Below are 14,834 nucleotides of genomic sequence, written 5' to 3' on the forward strand. Positions count from 1 at the left end.
GCAAAGCATACTTTACAGCAACGTTGCTTCTGCCACGAGAATAACCAGCTTAGGAGAGAGGTGGAAAAGAACTTAAAGTTCGCATTATTCAATTACTTGATATGTTGGGATGTCTTATCAGTAAACGGTTGCATTTTACTTTCTTTCGACTGAATCTCAGCTTAAGGTAATACATTCCTTATGTTTAGTTTTTATAATGTTGCCTTTAATGACTTTCTTTTTCAGTTTGTATAAACACTTTATATATATATATATATATATATATATATATATATATATATATATATACACATATAATTTTCTACCTCATACTTGGGATCGAACGCTAGCCCCTTCTAATGAAAGGCCAGGTCGAAACCAACCATGCCACGAGAGGCCATTAAAAGGAAATCGGAACCTGACGCTACCTAGCTGTCCGAGGATTTACCTGGCGAGACATCAGTCTCTTACCAGCGAGTTTTACCCGATTTCCCCGGCCCACCACGTGACACAATTGGTAGTAATTCATTCAAATTACCCCTAATGAGTCAATATGGATAAATATCAACACAATTACTACCAATTGTGTCACGTGGTGGGCCGGGGAAATCGGGTAAAACTCGCTGGTAAGAGACTGATGTCTCGCCAGGTAAATCCTCGGACAGCTAGGTAGCGTCGGTTTCCGATTTTCTTTTAATAGCCTCTCGTGGCATGGTTGGTTTCGACCTGGCCTTTCATTAGAAGGGGCTAGCGTTCGATCCCAAGTATGAGGTAGAAATTTATTTCTATTTGAACACGATGTTGTGTTGATATTTATCCATATTGACTCATTAGGGGTAATTTGAATGAATTACTACCAATTGTGTCACGTGGTGGGCCGGGATATCGGGTTAAACTCGCTGGTAAGAGACTGATGTCTCGCCAGGTAAATCCTCGGACAGCTAGGTAGCGTCAGGTTCCGATTTCCTTTTAATGGCCTCTCGTGGCATGGTTAGTTTCGACCTGGCCTTTCATTAGAAGGGGCTAGCGTTCGATCCCAAGTATGAGGTAGAAATTTATTTCTATTTGAACACGATGTTGTGTTGATATTTATCCATATTGACTCATTAGGGGTAATTTGAATGAATTACTACCAATTGTGTCACGTGGTGGGCCGGGGAAATCGGGTAAAACTCGCTGGTAAGAGACTGATGTCTCGCCAGGTAAATCCTCGGACAGCTAGGTAGCGTCAGGTTCCGATTTCCTTTTAATGGCCTCTCGTGGCATGGTTGGTTTCGACCTGGCCTTTCATTAGAAGGGGCTAGCGTTCGATCCCAAGTATGAGGTAGAAATTTATTTCTATTTGAACACGATGTTGTGTTGATATTTATCCATATTGACTCATTAGGGGTAATTTGAATGAATTACTACCAATTGTGTCACGTGGTGGGCCGGGGAAATCGGGTAAAACTCGCTGGTAAGAGACTGATGTCTCGCCAGGTAAATCCTCGGACAGCTGGTAGCGTCAGGTTCCGATTTCCTTTTAATGGCTTAATGGCCTCTCGTGGCATGGTTGGTTTTGACCTGGCCTTTCATTAGAAGGGGCTAGCGTTCGATCCCAAGTATGAGGTAGAAATTTATTTCTATTTGAACACGATGTTGTGTTGATATTTATCCATATATACATATATATATATATATATATATATATATATATATATATATATGTATATATATATATATATATATATATATATATATATATATATTACTTGCTAAGCTACAACCCTAGTTGGCAAAGTGAGATGCTATAAGCCCAAGGGCTCCAACAGGGAAAATAGCCCAGTGAGGAAAGGAAATAAAGATAAACTACAAGAGAAGTTTAAGAGCAATAATATTAGAATAAATTTTTAGTATATTAACTATTGAAACTTTAAAATAACAAGAGGACGAAAAACCAGATATGATAGTGTGCCCGAGTGTACCCTCAAACAAGAGATCTCGAACCCAAGTCAGTGGAAGACCATGGTACAGAGGCTATGACACTACCCAAGACTAGAGAACAATGGTTTGATTTTGGAGTGTCTTTCTCCTAGAAGAGCTACATACCATAGCTAGAGTCTCTTCTACCCTTACCAAGGGGAAAGTAGCCACTGAACAATTGCAGTGCAGTAGTTAACCCCTTGAGAGAAGAAGAATTGTTTGGTAATTTCAGTATTGTCAGTCGTATGAGGAAAGAGCAGAATGTGTTGACAAAGATAAGAGCCGTAACCAGAGAGAGGGAACCAATGTAGTACTGTCTGGCCAGTAAAAGGACCCATTAACTCTCTAACCAACCTACTACCTACATATGTATGTGCGTGTATATATGTGTATATATACATATATATATATATATATATATATATATATATATATATATATACACATATATATATATATATATATATATATATATATATATATATGTGTGTGTGTGTGTGTGTGTGTGTACTAACGTATAAATTTCTTCCTAGTGTTAGATTATCCAGCAAGGCTGGGGTAATGTTGCCTTTCAAGAAGTGAGATTCAAGTTAATTAGAAATGAAGGATTACTCACAAGATATTGGGAAAAAAACATTATGGTGATAGTTCTGAATGTGATAAGTAAGTTATTGAGATTTATTTTATTTTCATCTAACAACTTAAAATTTGCAATTAAGATAAAGCTCCGAAATTTCCATAAGTTTTATTGTGATAGTTCCTCGCATTTAAAAACTTTCAATATACATTTTCTAAACTCAGAAGTGACGTATTTCTAGTGTGATTAATAGGGCATAAGCTGATTATTATATTTTTTTTCAAACACAACAGATCTCCACTTATGAATATATTATCTTGAACCTGAAATATGCTAAATTCACAGATATGAATAAACTCTCTTAATTATATGGTCGTGTGTTATTAATCTTTTAAGTTATACGGAAGATTGGGTCAAAGAAAATTATGTCTTCTGGATTCAATAAGGAAGCGATAAAAATAAGGAGGGTGAGGTATATGACTGAAAGACCTGGTGGTTATTACAGTTTATAGAAATGCAGAAGTTAAGGAGCTTAATGAATTAGATGTATGATTCAGTTTGAATTTATTATTATTATTATTATTATTATTATTATTATTACTTTTATTATTATTATTATTATTATTATTATTATTATCGTCATCATCATCATCATCATTGTTATCATCGTTATTATTATTATTATTATTATTATTATTATTATTACTACTACAAGATAAGCTATAAGCTATAACCCTAGTTGGAAAAGAAAGATGTTTTAAGCCCAAAGGCTCCAACAGGGAAAAATACCCCAGTGAGGAAAAGAAACAAGGAAACAAATAAACTACAAGCGAAAGTAATAAACAATCAAAATAAGATATTCTAATAACTGTAACAACCTTAAATTAGGTCTTTCAAATGAAAACTATAAAAACTTCAAAAAAAAAAAAAAAAAAAAAAAACGCAAGAGGAAGAGAAATAAGATAATAGAACAGCATACCTGAGTGTACCCTCAAGCCAGAGAACTCTAATCCAAGACAGTGGAACGCTATGGCACTAACCAAGACCAGAGAACAATGGTTTGATTTTTAGAGGGTCCTTCTCCTAGAAAAGCTGCTTACCCTATCTAAAGAGTCTCTTCTACCCTTACCAAGAAGAAAGTACCCATTGAACAATTACATTGCAGTAATTAATCAATTCCTTGGACGAAGAAGAATTGTTTAGTAATCTCATTGTTGCCAGGTGCATGAAGACAGGTGTATGGAAACAATAAGCCAGATTATTCGGGGTATCTATAGGTAAAAACAAAATGAGCCGTAACCAGAGAGAGGATCCTATGTAATACTGTCTGGCCAGTCAAAGGCCCTAATAACTTTCTAGCTGGTGCCCTGACCAACCTATAACCTATTATTATTATTATTATTATTATTATTATTATTATTATTATTATTGTTGTTGTTGTTGTTGTTATTATTATTACCATTATCATTATTATTATTATTATTATTATCATATTATTATTAGTATTAGTATCATTATTATTATTATTATTATTATTATTATTATCATTGTTATTGTTGTTGTTGTTGTTGTTACCATTATTATTATTATTATTATTATTATTATTATTATTATTATTATTATTATTAGACCCCTTCTTCTCTGACTATGATGAAATTTGCTGATAGTATTCCTAAAACGTTCATGACCAAAATCTTAAAGGAAAAATTTAAGCATTCCTTTACTCTATTTTTTCAGAAACCATCATAATAAGGCAGTAGTTTTAAGTGGCTGCAGTTAACTGTCAAAAGAAATATTTCAAATATTTTGGAAATTTTATAATTAATGCTTTTATTTAATTCAATCTATTTTCATGAAACTTTGTAACCAATTTAAATATCAATACATTTTCTTTGATTTTGATGAGACTTGGTGGGTAAACATATTGAGTATGTGATTATTTTTCAGAAATTCATTTAGGTTTGAATTTCATTTAAGGATGATTAGTAAACGTTTCCTTTGATTTGGTAAAACGTAAATGACTACCTTCTACGAGTATGATTATATTCCCAAAATGTTTTATATCTTGACCTATTTCTTAAAATCAATTTTCATCTTTAAAGTTTTTTTTTTTTTTTTTTTTTTTTTTTTTTTTTTTTTTTTTTTTTTTTTTTTTTTTTTAATGAAACTTGTGTGTATGCCATTGAAGAGCAGGCGATTATTTTCTAGAAATATTTAAGACTTTTACATTCTTTACAAGTCAAGTCAATTTCAACTTTTTTAGCTCAAGTGAATATCAAGATTAAACAAATATTTTTTTCTTTATTTTTTCATCAAAATGTTGGAACAAGTTTAATGATTTGTAGAGCTCTGTAATCAATAAATTTATATGACCTTTAACTGATTAACGGTATGTGGAAAAAGAAGAATCCAAATGGAGTTTTGTGTTTTTGTTCTCTCCAAATTCTAGTTATTATGCAGAATTTCTTCTCTTGTTCTTTGGAAACCTCCTTGTATGTGGAGATAGGGAACGCTTAGTAACCGAGAGATCTTTCTTGATATTCCGGAAATTTTTGTTATTTATTCGTAATTTATTTCATTAATAATAAATCGTTATTTGGAATAGATTTTGGATTGTATTATCAGTTATGCATTTTGGGTTTTATTAAATAAAAATGAGTCTTGGTGTTACGAAATTAATTCAACTACTACACTGGAAAAAAAATTAAATATTACTGCGGATTGTGATGATTTCTGTCATGGTCTCTTTTGGTTCCTCATATTTTGTCAATAGAAATTCTATGAAAATTATGCTCGTAGATAAGGTATAAAAACACGTAATTTAAAAGAAAATTTTAGAAAACAAATCCTCTACCAACACTAGTATGAATGCATTGTAATTTTTAGCCATAATGATGCTGTTGTCCATACATAAGATTCATTTTTCAGCTTTATACAAAAGTACGTTTACTCAAGGTTATCATGGAAGTTAATGACAATAATCCATTTTTCCACCCACAGGCTTAACGTCAGCGCAAGCCCAAATGGCAAGATTCAGTGGAAAAATTGGCAACGTGACAGTTACAGCAGGTCGAGACGCATCCCTTTCTTGTACGGTTGAGAACCTTGGGGATCATAAGGTTAGTCTGGCTGTTTCAAGAAATTGTTTTGTCATTATGTTTATCACTGGATTGAATATTCCATCTTTTTTCTTTTGGGGGGTATTATCCCTAAATGTTATGATAATCAAGATGACATTTCAAGTGGATGGAAGTATTTGCCTTATGAAGAACCTGTCTTCTAGGATGATTCATATTATTTGTGAAAAGGACTACAAGAAAATTAAATCCTAGTTTATAAGATTTCCTTCACCCTTTTTTGCTCGAGAAATGGTAACTACATTTAAATGTCAGATAGTGTATGCTGTTAAAGAAAAATCCATCTAACTGAAGTAGTTAGAGAATTATCTACATTTCAATTAACAAACTTGATATTCCTATTTGCCATTTTTATTAGCAAACTTTTTGTTCTATTCAGTGATGTCCGAATTCTTTTAGGTTACTTTGACCAGAAAGGCCATTTTCCCACAAAGAATTATCTGCAATGATAATATTTCCTCTCCTAGCATCACGAGTGTAAAGGTTTGGCTATTTAGCCAGTCTGAGACCTCTGCATGAAAAATGCCCTCATTACATTAATGTACACATCTACTTTAATTGATAGAAAGTATTCTCCATTATATCTAACTTTGCTACTCTATTCTAAACTGCCTCTTTCTTTTATGTACCAAAACAAAGGAAATAGAATATTTAATTCATAATATAGTTTGAAGCTGTATTTCGTTAATTGCGGTTTAGACCTAAAAGATATTCTTTGTTATTCAGTACTTTCCTCATTCCGTGAAGTTATGATCTGATAATTGGCGCTGTCATTTGGTGATAACACATAGCCAAAGTGGTCTTTGCTGGTTGTTTCTCTCAGGTTTGATTGCAGTTTGCTAATTTGCTCCCCTCCCCTCTATATTTACATACCGATCCAATCCGCCAATCTTTAGTTTCGTGAAATTTTTAAGAAAAGCATTCAAATTTATCACTACTGGTTTTTTATTGGGTTTGTCGTTTTTAGTTCGATATATGAAAAGAAGTAAAACCTGATGAATGGGAGCTAGGATTGTGTGTGAAAAATGGCTTAAAAGGAGATCTGACTGATTGCAATAATTACAGAGGCCTTACACTTCCGCCAGTTGTCATGAAAATATATAGTATGCTCATTCTAAAGAGACTAGAGGGAAAGATTGATGAAAAGCTGAGAGATGAACAAGCAGGATTTAGTAAAGGTAGAAGGTGTACTGACCAAATTTTCTTTTTAAGACATGTGGTTCAGCAATGTTTAGAATATAGAAATTAACTTTTGATGGCATTTGTGGACTATGAAAAAGCCTTTGATAGCGTGTACCGGTCAATTTTGTGGAGAGTCCTGCATTATTATGGAGTTTCTCCTAAGTATGTATATTTGATTAAGTCTGTTCATGAGGATAGCAAGTGCAAAGTTAATGTTAATGGAGTCCTATCAGATGAATTTCCAGCGAACAGCTGAGTGCTCCAATGGAATGTGTTGAATTTTGTAATGCATAGAGCAGTTGGGGATGCTGGAGAAAGATTTGACCGGATTGGTAACAGGAAATTAGCTGACCTATAGTAGAGTATGCTGATGATGCTGTCCTTATTAGCAGAACACCACAGTACTTGCACAGCGTGCTTGCCAGAATGCATAAAATGTCGTAGGAGGTTAGGGTCAAGATAAATAGAAGAAAGACGGAGATGATGAGAACGGAATATGTAAGGGCAGAGGAAATATCATTGGAAGGAGAACGGATTAATGAGAGAGTGTCACTTGAATATTTAGGATTTATGATCTCTAATACAGGATATTTAGAGTTTGAGTTTAATGAAAAATTGAAAAAAGCAAATCAGATAATGGGTAGGTCAAGTAAAATTTGGAAATCATATTGCCTGAAATTACATATAAAAATCAGGCTATATATCAGTTTAGTGAGATCAGTGTTACTGTATGATCATGAGTCATGGTATGATAATGAAATAATATCCTACAGATTTTGTAGATTTAAGAACAAAGCCCTCCGAAGAATATTGGGTACTGAGTGGCAGGACAGGATTAGAAATGACATTATAAGAGAGATTACTTGAGTGCCATATGTGGATGAGATCATGGTGAGGGGTAGATGGAGATGGTTTGAGCATGCTCTTCGCACTCCCCAAGAGCGATTAGTTCACAAAATTTTCAACTGGGGCTCCACAAGGCACTAGAATAGTTGGAAGACTCAGACCTACATGGCTGACGACTATGAAGCGTGGAGTAGTAGATGATGAATTGAGAAGTAATGATTTAAAAGCTCAAGATAGAGACTGAAATCTAACGGAGGCCCTTTGCGTCAATAGTCGTAGGAAGAGATGATGATATGAAAAAGGATGGGGACAGTGTCATTTTGATTTACCGTAAAGCTTGTCAATGGTAACACGGACCAAGATGAACGTTTTTGATAAAGTCAAATGGCATAGCCGTGTGGTGGTCTATAAATAATACTTCTTCGAAGGAAGCGTTCGACGTCAAATACAACTGGTGGCTCTTTACTTGACTAGCTTACGAAAACAATAGACTCTCCAAAGAACTGTTTTTTTTTTTTTCTGATTTAGAAATGGACTGATCTTTAGGATTTCGAGTTGGCAAGATACTGTTATTACCTCCTCCAAAGAGGTTATGTTTTTACGTGCGTTTGTTTATTTATATATCTGTTTATTTGTCTGTTAGCAAAATGGTGTCAAAACTGTCAGATTTTCACCAAATTTTAACAATGGTTACATATTATGCTCCGGAAGTACCCATTAAATTTTGGAGGTGATTCGGATCAAGATCACGATTCTGGGTCAATATGGCACTTCTCACCATATACTGTCAACATAATATGAGCTAAGGCATGCTTAAACCTTAAGCTGTGTAAAATATTACAATAGAGTCCTTCACGATCAACGTATGAAAAATGAAGTATGTAGTCCGTAGAATTTAGAAAAAATTATGACAATCTTCATTAGCGGAGATTAGAAATCTATTATTATTATTATTATTATTATTATTATTATTATTATTATTATTATTATTATTATTATTATTATTATTATTATTATTATTAAAAGCGCGCGAACAGTGTTAGGGAACAACTCGGAAATCCAGTAAATTTCCATAAATTCGGGTGCCCATTCGTCTAGAGGCAACCAGATAAGATACACATGAAATAGAGAAGAGTATATATACTACACATGCATAAAGAACCAATAAATTCAGAAACGCTGAGGCAGTGATAAATCAAGTTTTTAAGTAAGATCACTATCCCTTTATGAAATAGCCTTTTGAAAGGGCTGTTGAAGGCTGGCTGAATGGGATATCTAGACATGGTCTGAATCATAATTGCCGTATTTCTAAAAGAAGAACCATCCAAAAAATGAAGGTCTCGTTATTATTATTTTTTCTACAATGCGCAAATGATGCAAGCATAATTGTGGAACAATCTTGAAAGCTTTTCCCGTGACTGAAAAGCAAGTTGTAAATACAGTAGTAGAATTCTAATAAAAGAAAACAATTGAAAATTTGAATAAGATGAACTGTACAGGTAAACTAATGAGCACATAAGTATTTGCATTAAAATATGCCTGTAGAGGAAGCAGTGTCATGACAGTGTACGTGAATGAGGATTGGGATCTGTTACTGCTGAATCCACCCTGTTTCCCCACCAATACCAAAAGAGGAGGAATTAATTTATAACTCAAATACAATATTCGAAACATTTACATAGAGTTTCGGCCTGCTAACTCTACATCAGAGTTGGGCCTAATAATGTCTAAGGGAATTGATGTTCTAATTTGTAGCAACTATTATGAAAATTCAGTATTTTTCATTCATCGTGTGAGTAAATCTCAAACAGCTGTTTATGGATTAGAAGTCATGAAATTTAGGATGTTGATGTGACTAATGTAGTTATAGTAGGTAAACCATTGGAAAACCTACCAGTCATTTTTGGTTATGAATTGAAACAACCTTCCCTGTCAAAGTTGTCTTATAAGGCAATTTTTTCTGCCATTGATGTGATGACAGATAATGCTTTACTTTTACTGTTGTTTATGCCGATACGATGACACAATCTCACATTAACCACTATGCTTCTCTTGCTTCACCGAATGCCAATAAATATTTATGTCGACGAAAGATGTTATTGCTCGTAGGAGTATTGGTCAAAATCCCCAAGGACGAAAGACTTTCGGATAAAACCCTTTTGGACAAAAGCTCTCTTGCCAAAAAAAAAAAAAAAAGCCCTAAGGATAAAAGCTCCTTTGGACAAACTCATCGTAGATCGAAACCTCAGAACAAAATATTTCAGAGCAAATTGTGCACCGATTTCTTGAGTAATACTTCCTATTTTTCTTATTTTCAGTTTATACTGTAAACCCTTCTCAATATATTATTTTTTTTTTAAATAAGACTGCATTAATGTTATATACAGATATATGTATTTATGCATATCATATGCATATGTGTACGTATATATACGAATATATAACTATATATATATATATATATATATATATATATATATATATATATATATATATACATATATATATATATATATATATATATATATATATATATATATATATATATATTATAGGATTATGGCTCCCGGGTCTGGGCACCAAAAAAATATATTATATAATGATGGCTCCCGGGTCTGGGCACCAAAAATATATTATGCTATGGCTCGTGACTGGGAACCAAACATATAATATTATATATACTACAACCGGCAAGTTAACCAACCTCTCAAATTCCAAACTCACTTGTTTGCTTTTACATTAAAAGTGTTACACTTTAAAATAACTTTTAAATAACTCCCAGACATCAATATATAAAACACTGAATATCCAAATGTCTCTTAAGCACACCCAAAACTAAACTGGGTAATTATTATTACGAATAAACTTACTACGGTTCATTACTGGATACGAGGGTAACTATTCTAACAATGGTGATTGTAATAAAACAATTTAAAAAAATTAATATATTTCATATAAATTACAACACTTCAAAAAGAATTTACATAATAACAAAATAAATCACTCGAACTATTAAGTCTGAACAAAGCTTACATTAAGAAAAAAATAATACAATCTGAAAATTATGTAATGACTTCACTTTAAATGTTAAATCTGAATAATCCTTAGACTAAGAAAAAAGAAATAACACTTACAAAAATTATACAATAACCTGTTTCACTTGAAATTAAATCTGAGTACAATATTTAAGTTTGACACCTAATGAAAAATAGATAACCAGATCACAATACAAATACCTAACCTTCCTACAGGGCCGTTTACAAAATCACTCTAGAGAGGACACACTATAGGTACTGAACAATTTTAAAACAATACTCTGAGCTGCGTGCGAGAGAGGGAGAGGGGAAGATGGCTGTCTTAAGGTTGCAATTCTCTATTTTTCTATCTAATCCTAGGGTTCGCCTTATATAAGAGACGTAGCTACTTCAAGAATTTTCCAAATAGTTTTGGAAGCGTAGGGGGTTGACCTAATGCATCAGAGTTACCAAGTATTACTCTCTCAAACGCTTTCTCACGCAACAGGGAGACGAAACCTGGGTTTTCTGGGTGACTATCACACACAGCGAGGCAACTCTCTGTCAGCTAGCTCCGTCCACCCTTTGTCCCCAAAATAAAAAAAAAGATTGTATCCTATCACTAGGTTTTTCGCGAATTTTCCAAAGCACATGGTACACTGCGTATTCTCTCACAAACATGACGTAATACCTCCTAGAATATAAAAGAATATAAAAGAACATTACGTAAGTCTTTGTAACAAAAATATGTGAAATAAAAGTTAATTCCTAAAAAATAACGTAAATTTACATATACTAACTTAAATAAAGAATACAATGAAATTAACAACGAAAGTCTTATGTAATTTACATAATATACTTACGTTTACCGAGAGGAGCTCATTTTACGGGCTGGCTATTCATCTCTGCAATGCACAAATGAGATATTTATAAATAAATCATGAATGAAATATTGTATTTACTCTGCACTAGACCAACTTCATAAGTATATATATATATATATATATATATATATATATATATATATATATATATATATATATATATATATATATATATATATATATATATCTTAGTGTCTGGCAGATGATATTACTGGAAACAGCATGGACCAGCAGGTGTCAATGGCTTTTGTTAGATAAGCACCGCGCATCATAAGGAACTGGCTATCCTTTTGATGAATTTAGCCAAAGAATCCTCTATGGATTTAGTCAGTCTATGAGACGACTGGGTGAAGTCTAACTGAGGCCCTTTGTAAATTAAAATATCGTAGAACTGTTTTGTTTTAAAAGTTTATGGCTCAATTTCATCACAAAAAGAGGAAACTGTTAAATGGCAGTGCATGATTGACATGCTCCCAAAATTTAATTTATACGTTACGGCATTAGACGAGGGGTAAGAGTATTATATATATATATATATATATATATATATATATATATATATATATACATATATATATATATATATATATATATATATATATGTGTGTGTGTGTGTGTGTGTGTGTGCGCGCGCCACAATGAATGTGCCAAAATATGCTTCTGGATACCTGTCTTTCTATGGATAACGACAAATACTGTAAATTTTTGTGTGCATGTTTTAGCCGGACATTCTCTTTCAATAGCAATTCTTATTGGTATCAGGAATTTTCTGAAACAAATTATTCCTTTTTAGTGAAAAAAACAGAAAACTTAACATTATGCATGACACTCAAGATATTATTGCAGGGATTCTCAAATCCTTTACTAGAGGCATGAATGATACTTCCAGGAAAACCACAACCCAGTTTACTAGAAAGATGTATATAGAAAAAAAAATCTCTACTGGTATTTTGGCAATGAGGACCTTCTTCAAGCCGTAATTCTTGGTGTTTAGTCAATTGAGAAGCTAATCCACATTCCTTGTGGAACTATAATTTATGGAAGTAGGAGAACGAGATGGTCTACTCTAGATCATGATTATTAAAGACTCAGAACAATATACTAAATATATAAGGTTTTGCATCTTCATTTCTTTAGGCATGTATATGATTAAAGCCTTACGATCAGTACTTTTATCTTTCCTATAATTTCAAGTTCTCTCAAAAAAGAAGCTCGAAGTTGAAAGTACCACCCTTTATCACAAAATATGAGAACCTTTGAGAATGGCAATGCATATGTAAAGCCGATCACTCACCGGTTGGTGAGCGCTGCGGTGAGTAATGTCATATATTTTTTGTAAAGGTTTAACCATATGCCCTAGTGATAACAAATGTTTTAAGACTATCCTTAATTTCACTTCTTTTTTGTGGGAAAAATATCAGCAACAAGAGTTGTAATACCTTTATTATATATAGCTGTGATTAAGGCCAACAACAAGGTTTCCAATGAAACCTAAAAAAATGACAAAGATCTCAGAATGAGAACACTATCTTGGGAACATAAAAATATGACTTACAGTACCGCATGTGTTTCATACACGCTCGTATACTTTATAAAGCTTGCTATAGCATGTTTTATACTGCTTGAATTTTGTACCATTCTTGCTCTCAGATATCTGTATATAAGCTCGCTGTTTCGTTGAATAAACTCGATTTCCTTGGTCTCGCCTATAACCTAACAGCCCCCTCGCACATAACCTATAAAATCTCAACTCAACTTTCGGGTGCCGCTAGAAAAGGATAAATAAATGATAAAGTTGCCTTCTGGACCTTATATACGAACCTGTGGGTTAAAAGACATTTGAAAATATCATACTTGTTTAATATAGTCTATGGTTTCATATTCATAGGTTTTATGTTATATATTTGCGGCAAATTAATGTCCATTTACGAGAAATTTACTACAGCAGTAGTGTTGATTTTATATATGATTTTCAGAGATCCTTTTGGTAATAATAGTTTGACCATAAATCAACTTCTCTTTTTCTCAGTTGAAAAGGGAGTCTAATTGCTTTAAGATTTTTTAATATTTTAAAGTATTGGATTAGGAATTGATGTTTCTGCTATATTTGAGGTTCTTCTGAGTTTTTCTTTTCCGCAATTAGGCTTTTATTGTTATGTCTTACCAAGCAAGTTGATGGTCTTTTTGATTGCCCCATGTATTTGTGAATGTGCTGGTACTACATCGCCATGTAAATACGAGTAACAGTTACTAACCAGCTGGTATTTCAATCACTTACAATGGAAATTGAAATGATTAATCACTTTCTCCGATTATGCAAGAATTTCTGTGACATATTATGATTAGAAAATTGTTTGAAACATTGAATGACACCAATTGAAGGCAGTTTATGCTACCTCCTAACCTTATTAGTAAAAGGGCAAAAGCAGAGATAAAAATAAGGAGCGATGCATTCAGTAAGAGAAACTTGACAAGAGTATGTATCCATTAGAAAAAGAAAAAAAAAATGGATCCTGCCAATAGAAGTCTTTTGGAGAAAATATAACAAAAAATATAACTTTTCCTCTGCGACGAGTGCACAGATTTGCACCTTAGAAACAGAGAGCTTCAAAGTTCACCGAAATTGACCTCAAAGCAAAACCTCAAGCCGATGAAAGTTGCTTGTAGTATGATTTGCATGTGCCAAGCTTTGCCAAGTACCGAAAACTCTCTGTATGGTATATCCTCTCTCTCTCTCTCTCTCTCTCTCTCTCTCTCTCTCTCTCTCTCTCTCTCTCTCTCTCTCTCTCTCTCACCCCATGCATTACTGAAATGCATGGAAACGTAATTACAGTGTGTGGATATTGAAAAACTCTTACATTCTAAGTATGATTACTTACGATAGAATAATCTTTTAAATGGTTTTTATCATAAAGAACTGACATTGAAACAGCAATATAAAGTGTGGTTATTTAAACTTGTACAAATTGAAAGTTGCGTGGTGTAATGAAATATTCTTAAACTTAAATCGTCACATCAGTAAGAGAGAGAGAGAGAGAGAGAGAGAGAGAGAGAGAGAGAGAGAGAGAGAGAGAGAGAGAGAGAGAGAGAGAGAGAGAGAGAGAATTTTTCATACCTAAAGGAGTTGAGATAGTTGTAGGAGTAGAACTTACCACAACTTGCTTTACTTTACTTTTCACTGAAAGCTACGCCAAGTGCACGCTGGACTTGCTCTCCATTGGAAATTATTGTATGCGTTTCAAGACCACTCTTC

The 14,834-nt window shown here is 33.2% G+C and overlaps 1 protein-coding gene across 2 annotated transcripts in view; it reads left to right on the plus strand.

Moving 5' to 3' along the window:
* The window catches only part of LOC137616387 (lachesin-like), an 855,479-nt gene that overhangs the window by 775,127 nt on the left and 65,518 nt on the right, over window positions 1–14,834 (plus strand). For both annotated transcript variants that reach the window (XM_068346087.1, XM_068346088.1), the window contains exon 3: window positions 5,519–5,637. In XM_068346087.1, coding sequence (XP_068202188.1) covers window positions 5,542–5,637 — 96 coding nt within the window. In that variant the 5' untranslated portion in view covers window positions 5,519–5,541. The remainder of the gene's footprint in view (window positions 1–5,518; window positions 5,638–14,834) is intronic.

Source organism: Palaemon carinicauda, chromosome 22 (assembly GCF_036898095.1).
Source record: "Palaemon carinicauda isolate YSFRI2023 chromosome 22, ASM3689809v2, whole genome shotgun sequence".
Classification (NCBI taxonomy): domain Eukaryota; kingdom Metazoa; phylum Arthropoda; class Malacostraca; order Decapoda; family Palaemonidae; genus Palaemon; species Palaemon carinicauda.